The sequence below is a fragment of the Epinephelus fuscoguttatus genome, linkage group LG13 (assembly GCF_011397635.1).
Source record: "Epinephelus fuscoguttatus linkage group LG13, E.fuscoguttatus.final_Chr_v1".
NCBI classification, from domain to species: Eukaryota; Metazoa; Chordata; class Actinopteri; order Perciformes; family Serranidae; genus Epinephelus; species Epinephelus fuscoguttatus.
In genome coordinates, this window is record NC_064764.1 from 26,968,976 (window position 1) to 26,989,371 (window position 20,396).

The 20,396-nt window shown below is 40.9% G+C and overlaps 1 protein-coding gene across 1 annotated transcript; it reads right to left on the bottom strand.

Annotated features, from left to right (window-relative positions):
* Window positions 1-1,328: 1,328 nt before the first annotated feature.
* Window positions 1,329-19,230, bottom strand: me3 (malic enzyme 3, NADP(+)-dependent, mitochondrial). Its single transcript, XM_049594515.1, has 15 exons — window positions 19,037-19,230; window positions 18,394-18,617; window positions 12,543-12,676; window positions 11,844-11,993; window positions 11,534-11,609; window positions 11,292-11,453; window positions 11,027-11,130; window positions 10,841-10,950; window positions 8,359-8,456; window positions 8,143-8,256; window positions 7,949-8,054; window positions 7,171-7,313; window positions 5,222-5,395; window positions 2,239-2,337; window positions 1,329-2,015 (listed from the first exon to the last, which is right to left on the bottom strand). The coding sequence occupies exons 2-15, from the start codon at window positions 18,610-18,612 to the stop codon at window positions 1,854-1,856; spliced, it is 1,851 nt and encodes a 616-aa protein (XP_049450472.1). The 5' UTR covers window positions 18,613-18,617; window positions 19,037-19,230; the 3' UTR covers window positions 1,329-1,853.
* Between the last annotated feature and the right edge of the window lie 1,166 nt (window positions 19,231-20,396).

The window sequence follows — 20,396 nt, forward strand, 5'->3', positions numbered from 1 at the left end:
AGCCCATACCATAACCCCACCGCCACCATGGAGCACTGTGTTCACAGCACTGCCATTAGCAAACCGTTCACCTACATGACACTATACACACTGTCTGCCATCTGCTGGTACACTGGAAACCAGGATTCATCTGTGAAGAGAACATTGAAGGTGAGCAGTTGCCCACTCAAGTTGGTTACGATGATGAACTGCTGGCAGGTAATAGACCCTGGTGAGGAAGATGACGATGCAGGAGGACTTCCCAAAGACAGTTTCTGATAATATGTGAAAATGTCCTGTAGGTGAAGACGCTGGATGTAGTGGCCCTGAGCTAGCGTGGTTACACTTAGTCTGCAGTTGTGAGGTCGGTTGGATGTACTGGCAAATTCACTAAAACTATAACAAGAGACGGTTAATGGTCATGAAATAAACATTCAGTTCATGGGCAGCAGCTCTGGTGAAGATTCCTGCAGTCAGCATGCCAATGGCACGCTCCCTCTATGTTTTTTTTGTTTGTTTTTTTAATGTATTTTTATTATTATTTTATAGCAATTAAGAGAGTTGCTTTCTTACTTTCTCTCTGTATTTTTTTTTTCAAATTTTTATATATTTAAAATATATATATATTTTACCATGATTATTATTATTACTATGAGGTCTGGGTATGTCAGAGAATATTTTTCTGCTAAAATTAAAAATTCAATAAAAAGTTCCAAAAAGAAAAAAATGACCAAATTATATTTTACACCCTCACACTAAGTGCTTAAATATTTTTCACAGCTCTCAAGAAGCAAAACTGCATCAAACAGATTCCTAAAAATGACAAAATGCTATAAATCTCTTATGATTTTTTGACAATTTTATTCAAAAAGTTTCATGTTCCCTTTAAAAACTTCAGGCATATCTGTCCGTACTAAAGCTTGCAGAGCGCCATGTTCTCTAGGAGTACAAGATAAGATACAGTTCATCAATAACTTTGGCAAAAACACCACGACAGGCAGAGAGCTCTGTACAAAACTAAGGGAAAACACAGCGTTGTATACAAAAAAAAAAAACATCCTGATGGTGACACAAAATCCAAACAATGCCTCCTCTGATCACATTCAAGAAAATGGAAGTGCCTCTGCTGAGAGCATGATTCTCACGGGAGACGGAGACAGAGTTAGTGTGGTGGAGTGTTTTTAGTTGTGTGTGTGCATCTTTAAATTTGTGTGCAGATAAATCGGAGTGTAAAATACGAAGAAGCAGCTAGAGTTAGGAGTCACATGTGGCCTCAACAAAGGTTTTAATTCATAACATGAAGCAGTGATGTCCTGAGGTCACACAGAAAGAGGCACTGAAAGTTTATGCTCTATCTTTTTTTTTGTTTTTTTCAAGCTTCAGAATAAGTCCTCTGTTGATTTGTGTCAAGACAAGAGGAAGCATTGTGCGTTACTGTGAGCCACTGCGCTCTCATTTTATGCATTAGCTCTGAGTCATCTCAAAAAACAGATTTTGAGTTGCTGTGAGTGCTGAACACGACAACATCTTAGGCGGATATTCTAGTGACAGGAGTGTAGTTGTGACGTTACAGAGGTATACGATATGCTGTTTGTTTGTGCGGCGAAGTATTTTTCAGATAAAACAACAAAGTACAGCACTGAAAGACGAAACAGCTCATTTCAACACTTAAGATGTCACAGAGACATCTACGTTAATGACCACTGTCCATCTGTAAGAGGGGGCGGAGACTTAATGACATTAATAAAGGAAAGAAACAAAGAAACAAAAGAGCTAAACAGCGTAAATCATTGGCAACATGTCTGAATGGAGGCAATGCAGAAACTGTTTGCGACACCATGGCAGCATACTGAGAGGAAGACACAGAGTCGGGATCACACGTCCTGGACTTCCATGGCTTCCTGCGGCCAGCTGTAGGTGTCCAGAGAGAAGTCGTCGTAATCTGGACTGTAGATGTGAGACTGCACAAACGCCTCCTTGTCTTGAGGCTCCGGGTACAGTGAAGCGATGTTGTTTTTGTATGCATAGTTGACGATCTGGCAGAGAAGGAAACAGAAGGAAAAGTGGTGAAGACATTTGGATCAACTCAAAATTACAATACTGAAAACGTATGTTCTCAATCAGCTTCTTATGTCCCGTTTCCACCAAACACTTGCGGTATGGCACCTTTGGCGCCAGAAACATATTTAATTACATTGTTACACTAAAAATGAAATGAGGTTAAAGATTCCCTTGCAACCACACAGAAAGATGACCCACCTTCACTGCAATCTTGAAGGACACCTCTCTTATGGATTTGAGAGGAGGATAGAGTCTTCCTTCGGCCAGGTGCTCCTCTGTCACCATGTCCGCTATCGCCTGAAACAACAAAGCTGAGATTATAGCTGCTGCCCAGCAATGGTCAGGGCCGGGCAATTTTAGGCAATTTTAGGCAATTCTGAGCAACAAGAGGCAGAATAGGAGGAAAACAAGTAAGTTGCCATTACAATGTACATTTTGCATCAGTTGAGGCTTGAACTCATAACCTCTGACACCAAGGAGCATCTTCTATCTGACTGACCTAATTACAGTGGTGGAAAAAAGTTTTCGGACACCCTTAAAATTTTACACAATCTCAAATATTATCATGAAATATGTGTGGAAAAATCTTTTTTGTGTTTCAAAAGGTGTGGCTGCATTAGACAGATACAAACAAATACAAATTATATTGTTTTGTTTATTGTTTACAAGAAAAACTAACAAAACTAAATTCTTGACAGTTTCAATATGTCAGTTCTCAACATTGTCGGTATCAAAGTCAACAAATAACAGAGAATGTGTTCAAAACTGAACAAAAAATAAATAAACCATCACATCATCAAATTAATATTTAGTAGTCCTGCCATTGGCACGTAGTAGAGCTCTAATCCTGGCTGGCATGTTCCCCACGAGCCTTTCACACTGTTGAGGGGTAATCTTGTCCCATTCTTCTTGAATTACTGCTATTAATTCTTCTAACCCCAACGACGCCGGGCTAACCTCTGTCTCTCATTGATCAGGGGCTTCTTGATAGCCTTGTAGGACCTTAAGCCATGATCTAAAAGTCGGCCACGTACAGTGCGGGTGGAACACTGGACACCAGTTTGGTTTGACCACTGCTGCTGAAGCTCCTGTGATGTCATTCGGCGGTTTTGCCTGCACATGCGGATCAGGATGCGGTCATTTCTTGCTGAAGAAACCCTTGGACGCCCAGATCTTGGTTTGTCTTCCAAGCTGTTGGTTCGTCTGTATTTCTGCAGAGTGTATCCAGCTGCTGAAGGACTGCATCTGCACTTCCTGGCTATCTGGCGGCAGCTGTACCCTTCCTGGCTGAGAATCTTTATCTTCAGGCGTGTTTCCTGCGTTAGGTTCCTTGTTTTAGCCATTTTTGTGTCTGAAGAACTTTCAAATGTGCTGGCTTTATGTAGACACGAAGCTTGGCAACAAAAATTGTGTCTTTTAATAAAAAGAACGACCTTCATCACTGGTACCAAAATGACCCAATACTCAAAATTTCTTATGTATTTTTATGGAACCAATCAATTTTAAGTTTTTACTGGCTTTTTTAGGATTTATTTAGTATTTTGGCTGTGACTGTACTAAAAGAAATTGCACTTGAAGACTTAAGAGTGATTCTTAATGCAATATTTCACAAATGCATGGGGTGTCCAAAAACTTTTTTCCACCACTGTATAGCAAGAGACAACTCATCTGTGGCTTCACAAATTGACTAAGCCAGCCACCAGGATGACAGCAGGTGTCAAGGCAGATTTCAAACTGCTGTCATAAATTCAGTTATCAAGACAAAAATCTGAAAATACACATATTGCATCTAGACAGCATGGAGATGTTGTTAATTTGTTTTTAACAATGATTGATTTACTCCATAAGTGAAAAACTAATGTTTTAAAATACCATTTTTGCATTGACTCCAGTTGTTCATGAGAACAAAATTCAAAATGCTGACAAAAATTCAGTTTTGATATAAAATTCTGATATTTGCCAAACATCATCTACCATTTTTTTTATGAAAATTGAAAACTTGTGTTTACAGTACCGTTTACAGTCAAACATCTTGATGGGCTGTAGGCTCAATTTTTGATAAATCAAAAATCTGTGAGGACAATTTGTGGAGGACAGTCTGAAGATGCTCTGTAGCAAGTTTGGTGTCAATAGAGCAAAAATTTTTGGAGGAGGTAGGTTTAAGAAGTTTCACATTTTTGATGGACTTCATAATTTGCAATAGGTGTAAATGTACAAATGTTTCTTGTTGCTCCAGTATTGGAGCTACATTTTGGTGAAAGTTGCGAAGTTGTAGCACATACGATCGATTTGTTGTGAATTTTCAAAGTTTTGAACTTTAGACGCTTGCTCTAGCGCCACCATCAGGACTATTGACTTGTGTTTGCAGCTGAGCAAATCTGGCATAGGACTGGACATTTGTGCAAAGTTTGGTGATTTTTCGCGCATGGGAAGTATGATTTCCTCAAAAGAAGAAGAAGAAAGAACGAGCAGGAAAACAAGAGGGTCCTGGCAGGACTGCCTACCTGCCCTCTTATACTAATGAAGTATAAGAACAGGCAGTGCAGTACAGGTTGAGAAAGAGAGGGCATAAAATACTGTAAAGATGCAAAAGGAAGGAGGCTGAAGTTCACCTAGTTTTGCTTAAGAAATCACGTCCTCATAAATATATGTTAATGTAAAGTTCCTCTCCTTGATTAAACCCCTAGAGGCTCATTTCTGTTCATCAAAACAACATATTTATAATTTTTTCCATGAAACAAAATCCCCTCTTCCTTTAAAACTGCTTGGATGTAGCTCTGCACCTTTGCCTGATTTGGTATGCATGGATCTATTAATATGCAAATGACTGTATTTCAAAAATGACACATCCTCATTTAAATGCTGTGGAAACATCTGCTATATTTAATCTCTCATCTAACCGACTCTCACTTTTAGTCAAGTTCTGACGTCTTTTGACCTTCACACTGCTACATGAAAGCTTACTGGTATTTACTGTTGCATGATTATTGTTGGGGATTCATTTTCTTTCTGTACAGACAACACTTGTTTTCTATATCAAGTCTACTACCTTGCTACAGACCTTAGTGTGCCTTACTTTTATATTTTAAATATTCCACTAATTATAACATGATATGGACATGTTAACGAGGTTGATTTTCACTGGAGGGGGTCTGTAATATGTGATAAGTAAGGAGAATACCTCGGCTGTGGTGAGGAAGATGTCGTCAGATATGTGGCGCACTCCACAGGCAATGACACCCAGAGCGACTCCAGGGAAGACGTAAGCGTTGTTTCCCTGGCCGGGGTAGAAGGTGCGTCCATCAGCCAGGGTCACCTTGTCGAACGGACTTCCACTGGCAAAGATGCCCCGACCCTGAAGAAGAACAGAAGGATGTGTTTCTTTTCTGTTTGGTTTTTTGGTCTGTTGAGTTTTTTATCCACTGGGGTACTGTGGAGAAACATCTGTGTGTATGGCAACGTACTGTAGATGTCAACAGAAAAAGATTCACACTGTAATTACTCTGCATCCTGACAATAAACTTGTATCATTAATTCAGTGGCTCCAGCTGATGATGAAACACTTAATCATGTGTCTGTAAGTTCAGTTTTCACATGTGATTGTTTTGTATGTTGCGCTAAAAAGGCAAGTTCAGCTTCTAAATTTAACGTTTTTGGAAAATTCTTCCTGAACCTTGAAATGTCTTGTTTTTTTTTTTTGTTTTGTTTTTTTCACGAGGCCTTGGTTTCAGATTTCCTGATGTGCTGCCAAATAAAACCTTCCTCTGAGTCAGGCCTTGTCTGCTAAATGAAACAGACTATAACAGCTGTTTGTGTATCAGTTCCACATATAAATTACAGCTGGGGCAGTAATGTGTCATGAGAGGCACCAATTTATCTGAAAAAAGGGGGGCAGCAAACAAAACAACTCAGATTTCATTTAAGAAATTGGATTTTAAAATGTTTCCATGAGGTAGGATATGCATTTAGCATCCTTACGTCAAGCATTAGCACATATGTAGCCTATATTTGTGTGAGAAACACTGAATGTAATGATTTTAATCAACTAGTGCAGTGCCCGTTCAAAATGTGTCTCAGCCTGTGGTATTGTGGCTTTCTCTAAAACCTGTCATCCAAACAATTTGACTCTCAACACTGTGCTTCCTTGAGTCCTGAGCAACACACCTGCCATGCCACTGTTGATTTTCCAGCAAAATGTAGTGCAAATTTTAACCACCTTTTTAGAAAACTGGCCAAAAAAAAAGCAAATTTGAGCACTTTTCCACCCACTACTGTAAAATGAATATTGGTTAATGGTGATAAGCAGTAGGTGGCGCTAAATCTCCACTCAGGTGCCACTGCTGAGGAGGGCACAATGAGAAGGTGATGATAGGCGGTCCAAAAATGCAACACGGGTCCATTCTGAATGCACTGCAAGTGACTCAGGATTGTGTCAAGTTTATAAAAATGACACTTTATTTTTAAGTACAGTGAATATCCAGCACAGAGCTTTTATTTTGAAGTGCCGTTTCCTGCTGTAGAGTGAGTAAATAACAGACGGCTACTTGACAGAGAAAGCAAACTAGCTCCACAACATGGCCAAACGCAGGTATGACATTGAATATTTTAAACTCTGTGGACCTTGAACTAATTAAAGAGAAATCTGGACCCTGTGGCTGGACCAGTTGGGAACCACTGGTCTAGTAAGTGACAGAGAGCAAACAGCCCAACTGACAGCAGATATTTACTGAACCAAAATAGTTTTCATGACAGCTCAACAGTTTATATTTATATGTTATATGTTTATATTTATTGATTCACTGATTTTATTTCCCAGCCTAGTGTGGCAAGTGAGGGGAATCTGCCGCTCACACGCAGACTGGGAACATATCGAGCAATGTAGATCCCAACCATAAATCAGGCTCAACAGTTAATAGTTGTCCCCTCCCAATACACTGCACAGTGTGTAAATAACACACTGCTGATAGATATGATCTCTACAGCTCAAACTGACACTGCACTCACTTGGGTCCTTAGCAATACACCCAAGAAATGTGAAGTTGATCGGATGAACAGATGTTGAGAAAATCAAAGTACAGACAGAGTGGAAACTTTACAGCACCTATAATCTACAGTGAGGCTGGTTATTACCTCTGTGAGCGTGTAGCACTGCTCCGCTGTGCACTCCGCCTTGCTGGTGGGATTACTCAGAGCAAAGATGATCGGCCTCTCGTTGAAGGACGCCATGTTTTTGATGATCTTCTCAGTAAATGCTCCTGCGATAGCAGCGACTCCTTCATGTGCAGGAAACAGGACAGAGGGACAGTCCGTCAACACAAATGAGTTAAATTTAACAAGCTGCAACGAGACAACGTGAACAAAATGTGTCATTTGTAGGATTAAGACCAACATGGGCTAATTATTGTCAAGCAAGACCAATTAAAACCACCAAACTGTAGTTTATAAACCTTTGGATCAGTTTCTACTTTGAATTTTTGTCTGATAATTTCTTCTTTAATCCTGTAATGCAGTAACGATGCTGTCATATTTTTGATTAAAATGCCTCGGTTCATCACTCATGCAGTCTTTTAATTTACACCTGTAAGATTCACGTCGACAACCTTTGGGAAACTGTGAGTGAATTAGTTGATTTGGATCAAATTACCAAGTTGTTAATGGGCTGTTCAAAGCTGGAGAGAAAAAATTCACCTTTAATAGGTTTCTCTGTTTTTCTGCAGCTGATCAGGAATGACCATAAGTGGATGAAACAAACAATAAAAGTTATTACAGAGGTTTTTATTAAGACACCAGTAAAGGTCCAGTGTGTAGGATTTAAGGGGATATATTGGCAGAAATGTAATATAATAAGCATGTTTTCTTACACACTGAACCTTTAAAAACCACAGTGTGAGCGTCCAGGCAGACTCACCGATGATGGCGGTGGGTTTGAGGGTCTGCACCACCTCCTCCAGGGTCTTTATGTGTGGATGTTCATGAGCGAACTCCTCCTTCTCGTGGTTCAGATGACCTCGTCCCTAATCAATATAACATGATGGTGCTGTGTGGTTATTTGCAACAGGGGACATGTGGGAAGGCTGAGTGAGTGACAGACACACACATTACCTTCACAATGAGGCCTCTTGAGTCCACCATCCAGATCCTCTTTGCAGCTTCCTCTCTACTTACTCCCTCTTTGGCCATGGCCATCATGAGCAGGTGAGCGATACCCAGAGCAGCCTGGGAGGAAAAACAAGAATAAAAAAGAGGATAAGTCAACCCAGTTGAGTCTCAACCCAGGGATTTACTGTACAAAATCCCAGTGAGCAAGCATCTTCTCACCTCGCCCGCACCCTGGAAAACAACTGTGTGGTCTAGGAGTGTGTTCTTGGTGATCTTCAGAGCAGCTAGGATTCCAGCAACAGCTACTGAGGCCGTGCCTGGAAAGACAGAAAACAACACCTCAGATGACTCACTGGAATAAACAAATTTAAAATGGCAGCACTTGATTATTTAACATGTATCCTACACTCGAAGGATGATGTGTTCCATAGAACATGGGAGCCTTTTATATCCTATATTGGATTGGATATTCCAACTATTCTTATTTGAGGATTTTTGTAGTAGGGGACTAACATGTTTTGTCATTTGTTTTTCTTTCTTATAGTTATTGTGTGTAATTCCCGAGTCTCTTCCCTTTATAGATGTTTGACCTGTGAGCCAAGCTGAGTTCAGTTTTGTTTGTATGTTGTGTTGTATATGTATTGTTTTCCCCTCAAAAAACCATAGACTATATAAAAATGCAAGAAGCGTCTCCATTTATTCCTACTGTACAAAAGTGAAGCCAAAATATCCTAGATTCGGGCACTGCCATCTTGCACTGGTGATGATATTTGGAGCCAGAGTCTGCGCAGTAGCAATCGGAGAGTGTAGCCACAGTATATCAAACATACATCAGTGTAATTAGAGCTACCTAAAATGACAGAAACCGTCTTTGGGTCATCTTTGGCTCAAAGTACACGTCAAATTTTGATCTTCTTGTTTGTCTTACATCTCATCCACTAACATGGAAAGGTGGGGTTCAAAGAGTACTTTGTTTTAGTTGATAAAATGACTCAGACAACACTGTCGCCTCACAGCAAGAGGGTTCCCGGTTCGATCCTGGGCGTGGGAGCCCTTCTGTGCGGAGCTTGCATGTTCTCCCCGCGTCAGCGTGGGTTCTCTCCGGGCACTCCGGCTTCCTCCCACAGTCCAAAGACATGCAGATTGGGGACTAGGTTAATTGGTAACTCTAAATTGTCCGTAGGTGTGAATGTGAGTGTGAATGGTTGTTTGTCTCTATGTGTCAGCCCTGCGATAGTCTGGTGACCTGTCCAGGGTGTACCCTGCCTCTCGCCCGATGTCAGCTGGGATAGGCTCCAGCCCCCCCGCGACCCCCAAGAGGATGAAGCGGTTAGAAGATGAATGAATGAATGAATGAATGAATGACTCAGACAGAAAAGCAAAGTACTCTTAAAAAATATATTTAAATTTCTGTAGCAAAGTGCTTTTTCCTGCTACCCTATTCTGCTAATCATCTTGGGAGCCTTTAGTGAGTCTGTGTGAGGGTCTCAACCCCCAGATGGGGAACCACCACTTTGGATCTGACCTGTAAAATCAGACACAGACTGTATGAATGTGCGTTAGGTGCATCATGACCAAAGAGGTAAATTAAGATGATAAAATGTGTAATTTAAAAAAATATTAACATAATAATTTTGTCACTTGCTGAGTCTATCAGCAGATTTTTAGAAATCTGGAGCAGATAAATCTCTGCAGTGAACTCAACTTTCACAGTTTTTAATTACATGTTTGGAAAGTTTCAATAAATAATCAAATAGATAAAGTCAGGGTCCAGGGATGAGGTGACCTTGCTGATGTTCTTCACGATGTCACATGAAAAGTTACTAAAGTTATGAGCTCCTTTAAAAAAAAATTCCAGACAGATTGAATTGTGTCAGTATTCATGATCAGACACATGGTGGTGCTGTTTATGACGTTATTCTAAGGTTAAGAGCCACTTGTATCTCAGTGAGAGTTGTTTTATCTCTCTGGACAGTCACAGGATATAGGGTGAAGAGACTGTCAAGTAGCTGTACTTCTGAATTGTACTTAAGGGACATTTCCTCTTACCTGTAGTGCTATTAATCAGTTTAGATTGTTTTGGTGTGATTCATGAGTAACAATATGCATCTTTGATTTTGAGGTGAACTATCCCTTTAACAATCTCAGAAGCAAAGTTTTTAGCTTTATCTTATCATAATTAAGTAATTGTTGATTGCACAATGTGATGGCTGTAGAGTAATGACACCATCAGCATTTAAACTGGTTCCCTATAATTCTCGCTTTCACTATCCAATTCTGTCTGCCATCAAGTATGATTTTCTGGGAAAAAAAAGGCTTGATTTACAGCACAGAGGAAGTTTATCAACCACTGTGCAACCATATCCTCAGTAGTGGAAATAGCGGATGATTGAGCAACTAAAGTAACTGTGGAAACTGTTGTATTTTCTAGGCTCTGAGAAAAATGGAAAGCGATCCGGTTGTCTTTGCAACAGCGGCGCCTATACGAACACCACTTGGAAACACTTTAAATTTTAATCTTATGTTAAGTTTTTTTACCCTTCCTTATGAGAATGTTGTGTGTCTCTCCTGTGAAGGTGATGTGGAATGTTTAGGTGGTACAAAGTGAGTTATTTTTGTCTATTTTTATTTTAAAAAATGCATGAGTTGTGTGTAAAAATCTGCAGTTTGGGCACTGGCTGTCTGATGAGTGTGAAAGTACCCTGGATGTCGTCGTTGAAGGTGCAGTATTGATTCTTGTATTTATGGAGGATGCGAAAGGCGTTGCTGTTGGCGAAATCCTCAAACTGTATCAGACAGTTCATCCCGTACCTGCAGAACGACAGAGTGACAGCGTCAGGCGTCAGGAGTCACTCGCACATAGTTGATCATTTTTGTTCCTTCTCACTTGTCTGTCACGGCCTGCATGAACTCCTCGACCAGATCATCGTACTCCTTTCCTCTGATTCTCTTGTGCTTCAGTCCGATGTACAGGGGGTCATCGAGTAGCGCCTGTAAGAGACGACATGCTGTCACGTCTCTTTTTTAGAACTCATAAAACTCGTCTGATATGGACGCTATCTACCAACGCCTGATAAGAGGCAGATATGAAGTGCTGGACTGGCTCGTAAAATCTCACCGCAGCCAACCTGCAGCTCTGTGATCAAACACACCTGGTTGTCAGTGCCGACGTCCAGCAGCACAGGGAGACACTGCTGTGGCTTAACACCGCCGCAGGCTGTGTAGAGCGCCAGCTTCCCGACAGGAATACCCATACCGTAGCTTCCCAGGTCACCCAGGCCGAGGATGCGCTCCCCGTCTGTCACTACGATGGCCTACAAGACAACATGTATTAGTAATATGTATCATACACCGTTACTTTTTCACAAGTAGCTGTGTGTGTGTTTTCTTGTACCTTTATGTTGTCTTCAGGCCAGGAGTTGAGCATGGTGGCGATGTGGCCTCTGTCATGGATGGTGATGAAGAGTCCTCTGTAAACAGGTTATGAAGGCAGCGGTATTGATTTGGGAGAGTGATGTTTAAGTCAAGCCTGATGTTGCCTTACACATTAAAGAATGATCCCCGCCACTTCCACACAGTGAGGCATACAGCCTGTTAATTAAACACTGCTATCAGAACAGTACTCAGAGCCCAGGTATCGGGACTGGGACTAACAAATTAGCCTTGTAGCATCCCTGCTACAGTGTAGAGGTAATCAATCTCACCGTGGTCTCCTGAAGGCGAGTCCGTACTGTTGGCAGGCCAGGCCGACAGTAGGAGTGTACACAATGGGCATGAACTCTTCGATGTCAGAGGTCAGCAAGCGGTAAAACAACTTCTCGTTCCTGTCCTGCAGCGTCATCAGCAGGATGTACCTGAGACAGAGAGACACTTCAAAACCTGGCAACACCATTTTTGTTGAAACAAAGTTAATTGTAACTACGCCCAAAATATTACTGTGTAATTATCATCCATGTAAAGGGCCAAATACCAAAACACAATGAATGCAAAGTGCATGTCACGGATGATAACATTTTTAGGGATGGTGATGGCTGTCGGTCGACCACGTTGGTCTAACATTGTCGTTGTGAGTATGTTAGCATTCTGATGTTAGCATTTAGCTCAAAGCACTGCTGTGCCTCAGTGCAGCCTCACAGAGCTGCTAGCATGACTGCGGTCTCAGGGATCAGGGTTGCTGCAGTTATATGACTATGTGTCTTAACCAAGTCTGTGACACTAGATAAACTTTTAATCCTACTACAAATGACAAGAACAGAGGGCGATGATACAGCAGCGACAGATGTGACACGCTAAAGAAGATCTGACCAAACAAGCGGGACAGCCTCGACTGGCTAAGCTCCTTTAACATCTGTATTCTTGAACAGCACCTCAGCATGCTTCACTGTAAAAGCCTGTTCCCTCACTTGTCCAGAGGATTGATGCGCGTCTCATAGCTCTTCATGACACGCAGCACCTGCACATCCTGGGAGAGGAAGCAGGGTGGCAGCAGGCCGTGGATGCCCAGCTGTAGGCGCTCCTCCAGGGTGAAAGCCATGCCCTGCAGAGAGGAAGAGGAGCCGTTATACAACTCCCTAAAAGAGTTCGCATAGGGTGAGGCCCACAAACCAACCACAGTGACTCATGTGTTAGTCATCACAGTCTGAGGTTGGTTATGACTCATGCCTGCGCCCAAATACAGTAGTCTTTGAAGTTTTCTCTAAATTATGAATTAGCTGCTGCTTTTGTACGGTAACTCTGGTAACAAGGCAACTTTGAAAAGTCAGATTTCAGTAACTTGGAGCACTAAACATCACGAGGCTTTTATTCTGGTCAGCAGCTCTGCACCCCTCTGCCTTGGGGTTAGCACGTCTGCTCCTCTGCTTCAGCACTGGCATGCTTCCCAAAGAGTGATTGGAGGGTAGAGTGAGCTTTAATCTATTTATTCTGTCCAATAGTGTGGGAGCCTGAACTCACTCCCCTGTCAGCTCCACTTCTCTTTCTTCCTCTGTGTTATGTCACTCTCCGTTTCCTCTTGATTCTTGCACGGCAGAGGAAACACTGACCTACATGGGATAAACTCGCCTTCTCGGTTCTTGTGTTTGTCTGCTGTGGGGCTGTGAGTTTGTCTCAACACACTCTGGTCCCGCTAAATTATTCATGCTGGAGTCGAGGGTGAAATGTGATAGTTAATTAGATATCTGGTTGCTAATAGCACCCTCATCTTTAAATCATTACACCATATGTGCATGCTGTGCACTGAGGAGTATTTAGATGAAATAAGCTCAACAGCTGATCAACTAGTCGCTGTATAGCTGCAAGCAACAGCCTGCACAATAACAGGTCTGCCTGCCAGAGGTCATTTCGAAGGACATACTTTAAATGCCACACCAGACTAAAGGGACAGTTCACCTAAAAATCCAAAATACAGTTTTCCTCTTACCTGTAGTGCTATTTACCAGTCTAGAGTATTGGAGATATCCGCCAAAGAGATGTCTGCTTTCTCTTAAATATAATTGAACTAGAACATTTGGAAAACTCAACAGCAATGTCTCTTTCCAGAAATCATGACCCGGTTACTTAAAATAATCCCTAGACCTTGTTATGAGCAGTTTCATGCAGGAACTATTTTCTTTCCACTGGCCTATACCCAATTACCATCTCAACTCGCAGAAGAAAGCATTGATCTAATGATGGATGAGAGGCTCACGTAAACATTAATAGCGTCCTCCTCAGCTGAGCTGTAACGTCAGGTAGCTCAGTGGTGCTAGGTGAGCTACGCATCTATGCTAGTAGGGTTACAACGCTATAAGATTTTGCACGATAACCATCTTGGAAAATATTGTGGTGTCACTGTATTACAGAATTAATACAACAGTTACAATGACCCTTAAAGAAATAAAAACAAAGGTATTTTTTTTAGTAAAACAGGTGTGTTTTTTTTTTACTCTAAGTGAAACTTGAAACCACTTTTTTAATGAAAGTCTGTGTAAATAAAAGAAGAATCAAGTTTCATTTTTTGAAGACCGTAGAAAAGCAAATATACACAGTAGGGCTGGGCAATATGGAGATATTCTGTCGTTACGAGATATGAGACTATATATCGTCTTAGATTTTGGATATCATTGTATCGTGATATGGCATAAATGGTGTTTTTTCCCTCGTTTTAAACTCAACTCAACCCTTCATACAAACATGCAGCCCGAAGTGCTTCACATGGCAAAATTGGAATGACACAGATTAAAATTTACCCAGATTAAAACTCCAAAGAATAAGAAGAAACTAAATAAATAAATAAATAAATAAAATAGATAATAGAAATGAACAGGAGAGATAAAAGAAGTTAAAAAAACAATGGTTAAAACTTAAAAATCAAGACAGTAATGTTGCTCCACATTAAAAGCCAGATTAAGAAGGTAGGTCTTTAATTTACGTTTAAAAATACAGAGTTCACTATTCTAATATCCAGAGGTAACAAATTCCACAGTTTAGGGGCGTTTAAACAGAAAGCGCTCTCACCAGAACTTCTATGGGACACATGAGGAACATTTAAAAGTAAAGCAGTGGAGGACCTTAGTGATATGGCTCAAACATAAAAAGTCAAAGGTCATTTAAAGCTTTATAAAATATTATTTTTATAATATTAAAATCAATTCTATTAAAGGTTGCATTACAGTGAAGTGATGTAAACTCATTAGCTTACCATACAACAACAATAGTGAGGTTTTTTGGTCAGAAATATTATATTCGATTTTGTCTCCCAGTCCTAGCGTTAATGAGATGCTTTTGAGGAGATGTAAAAATATAGGGATATATATAGTGTATTAAGATATAGCCGAAAAATATCACGATACAATTTTCAGGATATATTGCCCAGCCCAAGTACACGGTTTGATAATCACCAATATTGATACCACAGTACACTTTGAAACCAGTATAACCTGTTGCTGAAACCCTTGTAGACAGAAAATAGTTCCTACATTAAACTTCTCACAACAAGGTCTGTGGATTATCTCGAGTAACTGGGTCATGATTTCTGGAAAGAGACATTGCTGTTGAGTTTTTCACCACAAGCTGAGTGCCATCTAGTTCAATTACACTCAAGACATAACACCATAAATGCGTCCGTGTAACTGTGGACGTGGCCGACGTGACAGATTCACAGAGTTAAACTGAACCCATTAGAGCGAGCAGGTAAAGTGAACCCATTAAGGTGACTCTAACCAGTAGCTGTCATTAAAGCTAACCAACGTGCTATCTGTCAACACACAAGGAGAGAGTGAAACTGCACGTGGGGTGGGAGAGGAACGAACTGCATCACCTTAATAATGGCTCTAATCCAAACCTTATCATGAAGTTACAATATAATAGCACCACAGATGATCACACGTATTTCATCCAAGGTTATAAACTGATGTGTTTGATGTGAGAGGTCACTGTGATCTGTTTGGCAGGTTTGCAGAAGTGAGAGGACAGTGAACAGGGCCTTCCTCAATTATAATATCCAGAGAAGCTGCTCAAAATTAACTTGCATTAAACCAAATGGTGACAAAATGTGTGTAAATGTGCAGAAAAGGTCATTGAAAATCAGTTTAAAGTCTAAAAGAGGCATAATAATAACTAAAATCTGACAGAATAAAATGTTTAAACACATGAACTAGCATTTAGTTTATAGAAAAGGGACTTATTTTTCATCTCAACTTGCTGACTTTTTCTGCTGACTTGACCTGTGAGTCAGTGTGTAACTGCTGACTAGGCATCAGGAACTGTGACTGACCTTGTATCAACCTAAATCACAGCAATAAACTCAGCTGAAGTGTCTGCGTTCATCCCGTTGTCCTCAGAGCAAGCAAGGCAGGAACAAGGTATTCCCCATTTCCGCAGAGTTTGGGGGAAAAAAAGCAGTGAAACCACTGGTGAGTCATTTGGTGGATGTTTGTTTTAGAGCAGATCTGCAACTACGGCTGGAAAGAGCTTTTTTTTTTGCTCTATCTAGCTCTAAAAAATACAAGCACTTCCACACTGTGACTGCAAAAGCACTGCTTATGTTTCTGAGGGAAACAAAATATAAAACACATTATGATTACCTTAAAAAACAATATGACTAAGGCAGACAGAACGCAGACAGAGGCAGAGTCAGACAGAAACATTAGAGGAGTCGTGAGGACACCATTTATAGCTCCAGATGTGGGTGTTTAACCACTCAACTATCTTCCTTAGATAGGAGCTGTGGCATTCATGTGGTGCTGACCTGCTGTACTATGTGACACTTACATGGTAGTGTCTGTTTATACATGCTCCACCTTCATACAACATGGTATGCGGGACACACAGTGAATGAAGGGCAGGTTAGATTTTGCATATAGCTGTACATTTTCACAACTATTGCTTTAAACACATTTTATATTCACGATAAGCAAGTATGTTGAGTGTTATGTTTGTCAGCGTACTTATATAGTTATATAGCTGAGCTTCTGACTACCTATGCTCCAAGTTGTGACCTGAGATCCTGAAGCCTTCCCTCACTAGTCCTCCCTAGATCAACGCTGGTAACTAGAGGTGACCGGGCTTTTGCCGTCGAGGCCCCGAGGCTCTGGGATTCTCTGCCTGAGGATATTGGGGTGGCTAGCACATTATCTGTTTTTAAATATTTGTTTTTATATATAATTTGTCATTAAAAAAACACCATATGCATGTGTTTTGTTGCAGCATATCCGCAGTACATTCTCATATACACTGGCAAAACTGCCAAGAAAAATGTAGCAGGTCCGAGATGCTATTATATAAATAGGTTTTTCATGCATGTGATCTAGATCATTTCTTTACTACAAAGGTTTAAACAACAGGAAATGCATTTAACAAAATTTTGTTAACTGATTAATCATGATTAAAGCACCTTTTTAGGATTAAAATACCTACAAGTCACTGGTTGTAGCCTGTCAAATGTAAACATTTTCCTATTTCCTGTCTTTAAAGAAAATAATGGTAATATCTTTGGGTATCAGCCTGTTGGTTGGAAAAAACGTTCACCTTATATGTAACAGGGTCAGTTATACAACAGTAATATGTGTACCCCTATAAGTCAAATGTACATTTGTAATATTAAGTATTATAATTACACAAAGTTTGTTTCGGTTGTTGTTACCTGACACACTTACGCTTCCATAATCAATACGTAGAACGTATGATACTAAGTTTCTATACCTCTACGTTCACCTTTGGGGGTACCCCACCTCTAAAGGGGTGTCTCTCTCCTTACTTCTTCCCTTTTGATGTTGTGCTCCATGGGAGAGGTAAGTGACATTGCTGTGCTTTAGCGCTCTTAAGCTATATTTATAAGTTTATTTTATGCTATAACATATTCCTGTGTCACTTAATTTGTGTAGGGGCTTGAGTTAATGTGGTTGTAATTGGGGGAGGATTTTGTTTTTACCTCTTGCTGTCAGGAATAAACAGAGATCGCCTCTAAAGATATCCACAGTGTGGGCCTCTTCATATCAATACAACGCAGACAACACTAGTCCATCAGCTACTTATAGACCAGGGTTCCTGGTTCGAACCCAGGGTGTGGGAGCCCTTCTGTTCAGAGTTTGCATGTTCTCTCTGTGTCAGCGTGGGTTTTCTCTGGATACTCCAGCTTCCTCCCACAGTCCAAAGACATGCAGGTTATTTGCTGAAATAAAAATTGTCCGTAGGTGTGAATGTGAGTGTGAATGGTTGTCTGTCTCTATGTGTCTCTGGATAAAGATAAGCAGTTACGGAAAATGAATGAATGAATACATTAATAAATAATTAAAATAACTGTGAACTGCAGTCCTAAAATGCATACACATGAAGGAACTGTAGATATCTTCTGTTATGCTGTGCTCATATGAATACAGCTGAGAATAATATCCTCCCATGTACATCACAGGTAAGGTCACACCCTCACCTTTGCCCAAGGGTGTAAGTATTGTTTTATCAGTAGGAGTGGCAGATATGAACAGGGTTTGCAGGTGCTCTGCCAAAAATCTTGAGCATCAGACATTTGTATGCACCAGTTTGTGCATTTCCTGCATCAATTTTAGGTTTAAATGTCTTCAATTTTCTCAAAGTGAAAGCCCTCTACTACTTTTATGGTTTTATTCGAGGTGGCAGATACACATCTGAGCCTTTACCTGACAAAGACCTTTTGTCCACGCAGAATAAAAGGTACATTTGGAAACTGTTTGCACATATTCGTCACATGAAAACAATGTGACTGATAAGAAAATGTCTTGGACACCTCAGTGAGCTCACCTTATTGAGGTGGGGGTTTCTTGTGATGTCGTAGCCCCTCTTCTTGGTGCTGACGCTGCCCTTGCGGCTCGTCCCGGAGTGACAGACCCGCACAGCCTGCAGGGAGGCCGGCATGCTCCCGGCTGGGTGCCCCGGGGAGCCGGCCAAGACCCTCATCCCGCCCGCTGCAGCCGTGCGCCTGCACAGGGAAAGAGCGGCTCTTCTTGGGAGCGAGTTCATGCTGCCTGCAGGCAACAACAACACACAGAGGGTGTGAGTGAAACCCTGCCGGTGCTATAAGTCACCTTCCAGGTCAGAAATGGACGCACGACCTAGAAACGTCACACATACCGCGAATAATACAAGTTCATGCTGTAAACAACCGGTGCGAGCTATTAGCTTCACACGAGCTGAGTCACAGTCGTAAACAACTATCAGAGCAGCCATTAATCTAACAGCTAATAAATAATATAAACAGAAGTAAAGTCCATAAATAATTCAGCCGATGTGTTCAGTATATTTAAATTGAAACCATGATGTGTGCGTGTACATTAGCTCAGCTAGCTACTGTTAGCTTCCCGCTGCTTTTATCACAATCACTGTTTTCTTAATGGGACCTTCTGCGCAGATGCTAATGCTAACTAGCATGTTGTTTTAGCTTTACCTGATAACGGTGTGACGCTGCTGTGCCTCTGGCTTCAATCCTCATAGGAGGCGCTTCTTCAACCGGTACTCGCGTTACTGATGTGTTATCAGAGGATGTTGTGCTGAGGATAGACAGCTAACAGCTGATCCAGGATCCTGACATTGACAGCTGAGCTTCCCCCAACCGGAGCCACCAATCAGACCGCAGCATGGCGGGGTAAGAGCCGGCCCAACCCGCTACACCTCCTCCCTCCCTCCTTCCTCTGATTCATAAACACAGGCTCCATCTTCAGCCTAAACATCTGCACCCAAAACACCACCTATCTCTCTTTTAATACATGTCATAATGCTAAATAACTTGTCATTATGCTATAATAATCACTGTATTGGCATCAAGCTGTTGACTGGCTTAATTCTATTTTGCAGAAAAGAACAACGCTGTGGAAAAGAAGCACATTTTTCTTGTGTTAGTCATGCACTGATACACACATCACTGAACTCAAGTCAGGCTGTACAGTCTGTTAATATCCTCTGGTTCCCCCTGCTGTCAGAAAAGCTTCCCTACTCTCTATTAACTTTGAGTCCTGCATGTTTTTGTGCAGTCATGCCTGGTTTAACTGGTCTTGTGGCCCCTGGGGATAATCATTTCTGCCATGGGCCCCCATCTTCATACCAAGTGCACAAAACACACAACACATGACACTACCCTGCATTTATGCACAGGGATATTACAGCAATACGGTCATACTTAATGACACAATAACACCAGAGAATGCAATTTCTGAAGAAGTTGCAGGTATGAATGCTGGAGTTTAATGTGGCAGTTCTTTCACTTTCAGGCTGACTGTGCCAAATGTGTATGTCTGTTTGCTTCAACAGAAACATTTTTTGAAAGAGCATAATTTTTACTCCATTTTGACCGAAAATGATGTATGAAGAGTGAATATTGTGGTTGTGACAGTGAGTTAAAGAGAGCTGTTTAAGAAGCTCTCTGCACTCTAACAGCTGAGTCCACCACTCAAGCTCTGAACATTCTGTCCCATAGAAACCAATGTAAAAACCTGACAAGGGCATTTTTACCATGCTCCACACAAGTCTGAATATTTCAAAAAGTCTGAATGGGATTTTAAAGTTTAATTGAAGCCAGAATGTATGAAAGTTGGGCGAGATTTTAAAGTTTGAACAGAGTTTCTATGTGAATGTATGAATGAATAAATAGGCTTTGAAAATGCATGAAAAAACTTTGAATTTGTGTCAAATTTCAATGAGGAAAATTGCCCAGAAAATGATTAATATTTCAGAAAGTTTGAAAGATATAACCTATAAAAAAAATACAAGCATGCATGTCATAACTGAGTTGCATTTTTTGATGTCTGAAA

Bases quoted from the DNA above. Each gene is read 5' to 3' on its own strand.
- me3 (XM_049594515.1), bottom strand. From the start codon at position 18,612: ATGAACTCGCTCCCAAGAAGAGCCGCTCTTTCCCTGTGCAGGCGCACG. The intron at 11,131-11,291 runs GTGTGTTTGATC...CGTCTCTTACAG, and splicing joins ACGTCGGCACTGACAACCAG to GCGCTACTCGATGACCCCCT. The intron at 2,016-2,238 runs GTGGGTCATCTT...CTTCTCTGCCAG, and splicing joins CCTTCAAGATTGCAGTGAAG to ATCGTCAACTATGCATACAA.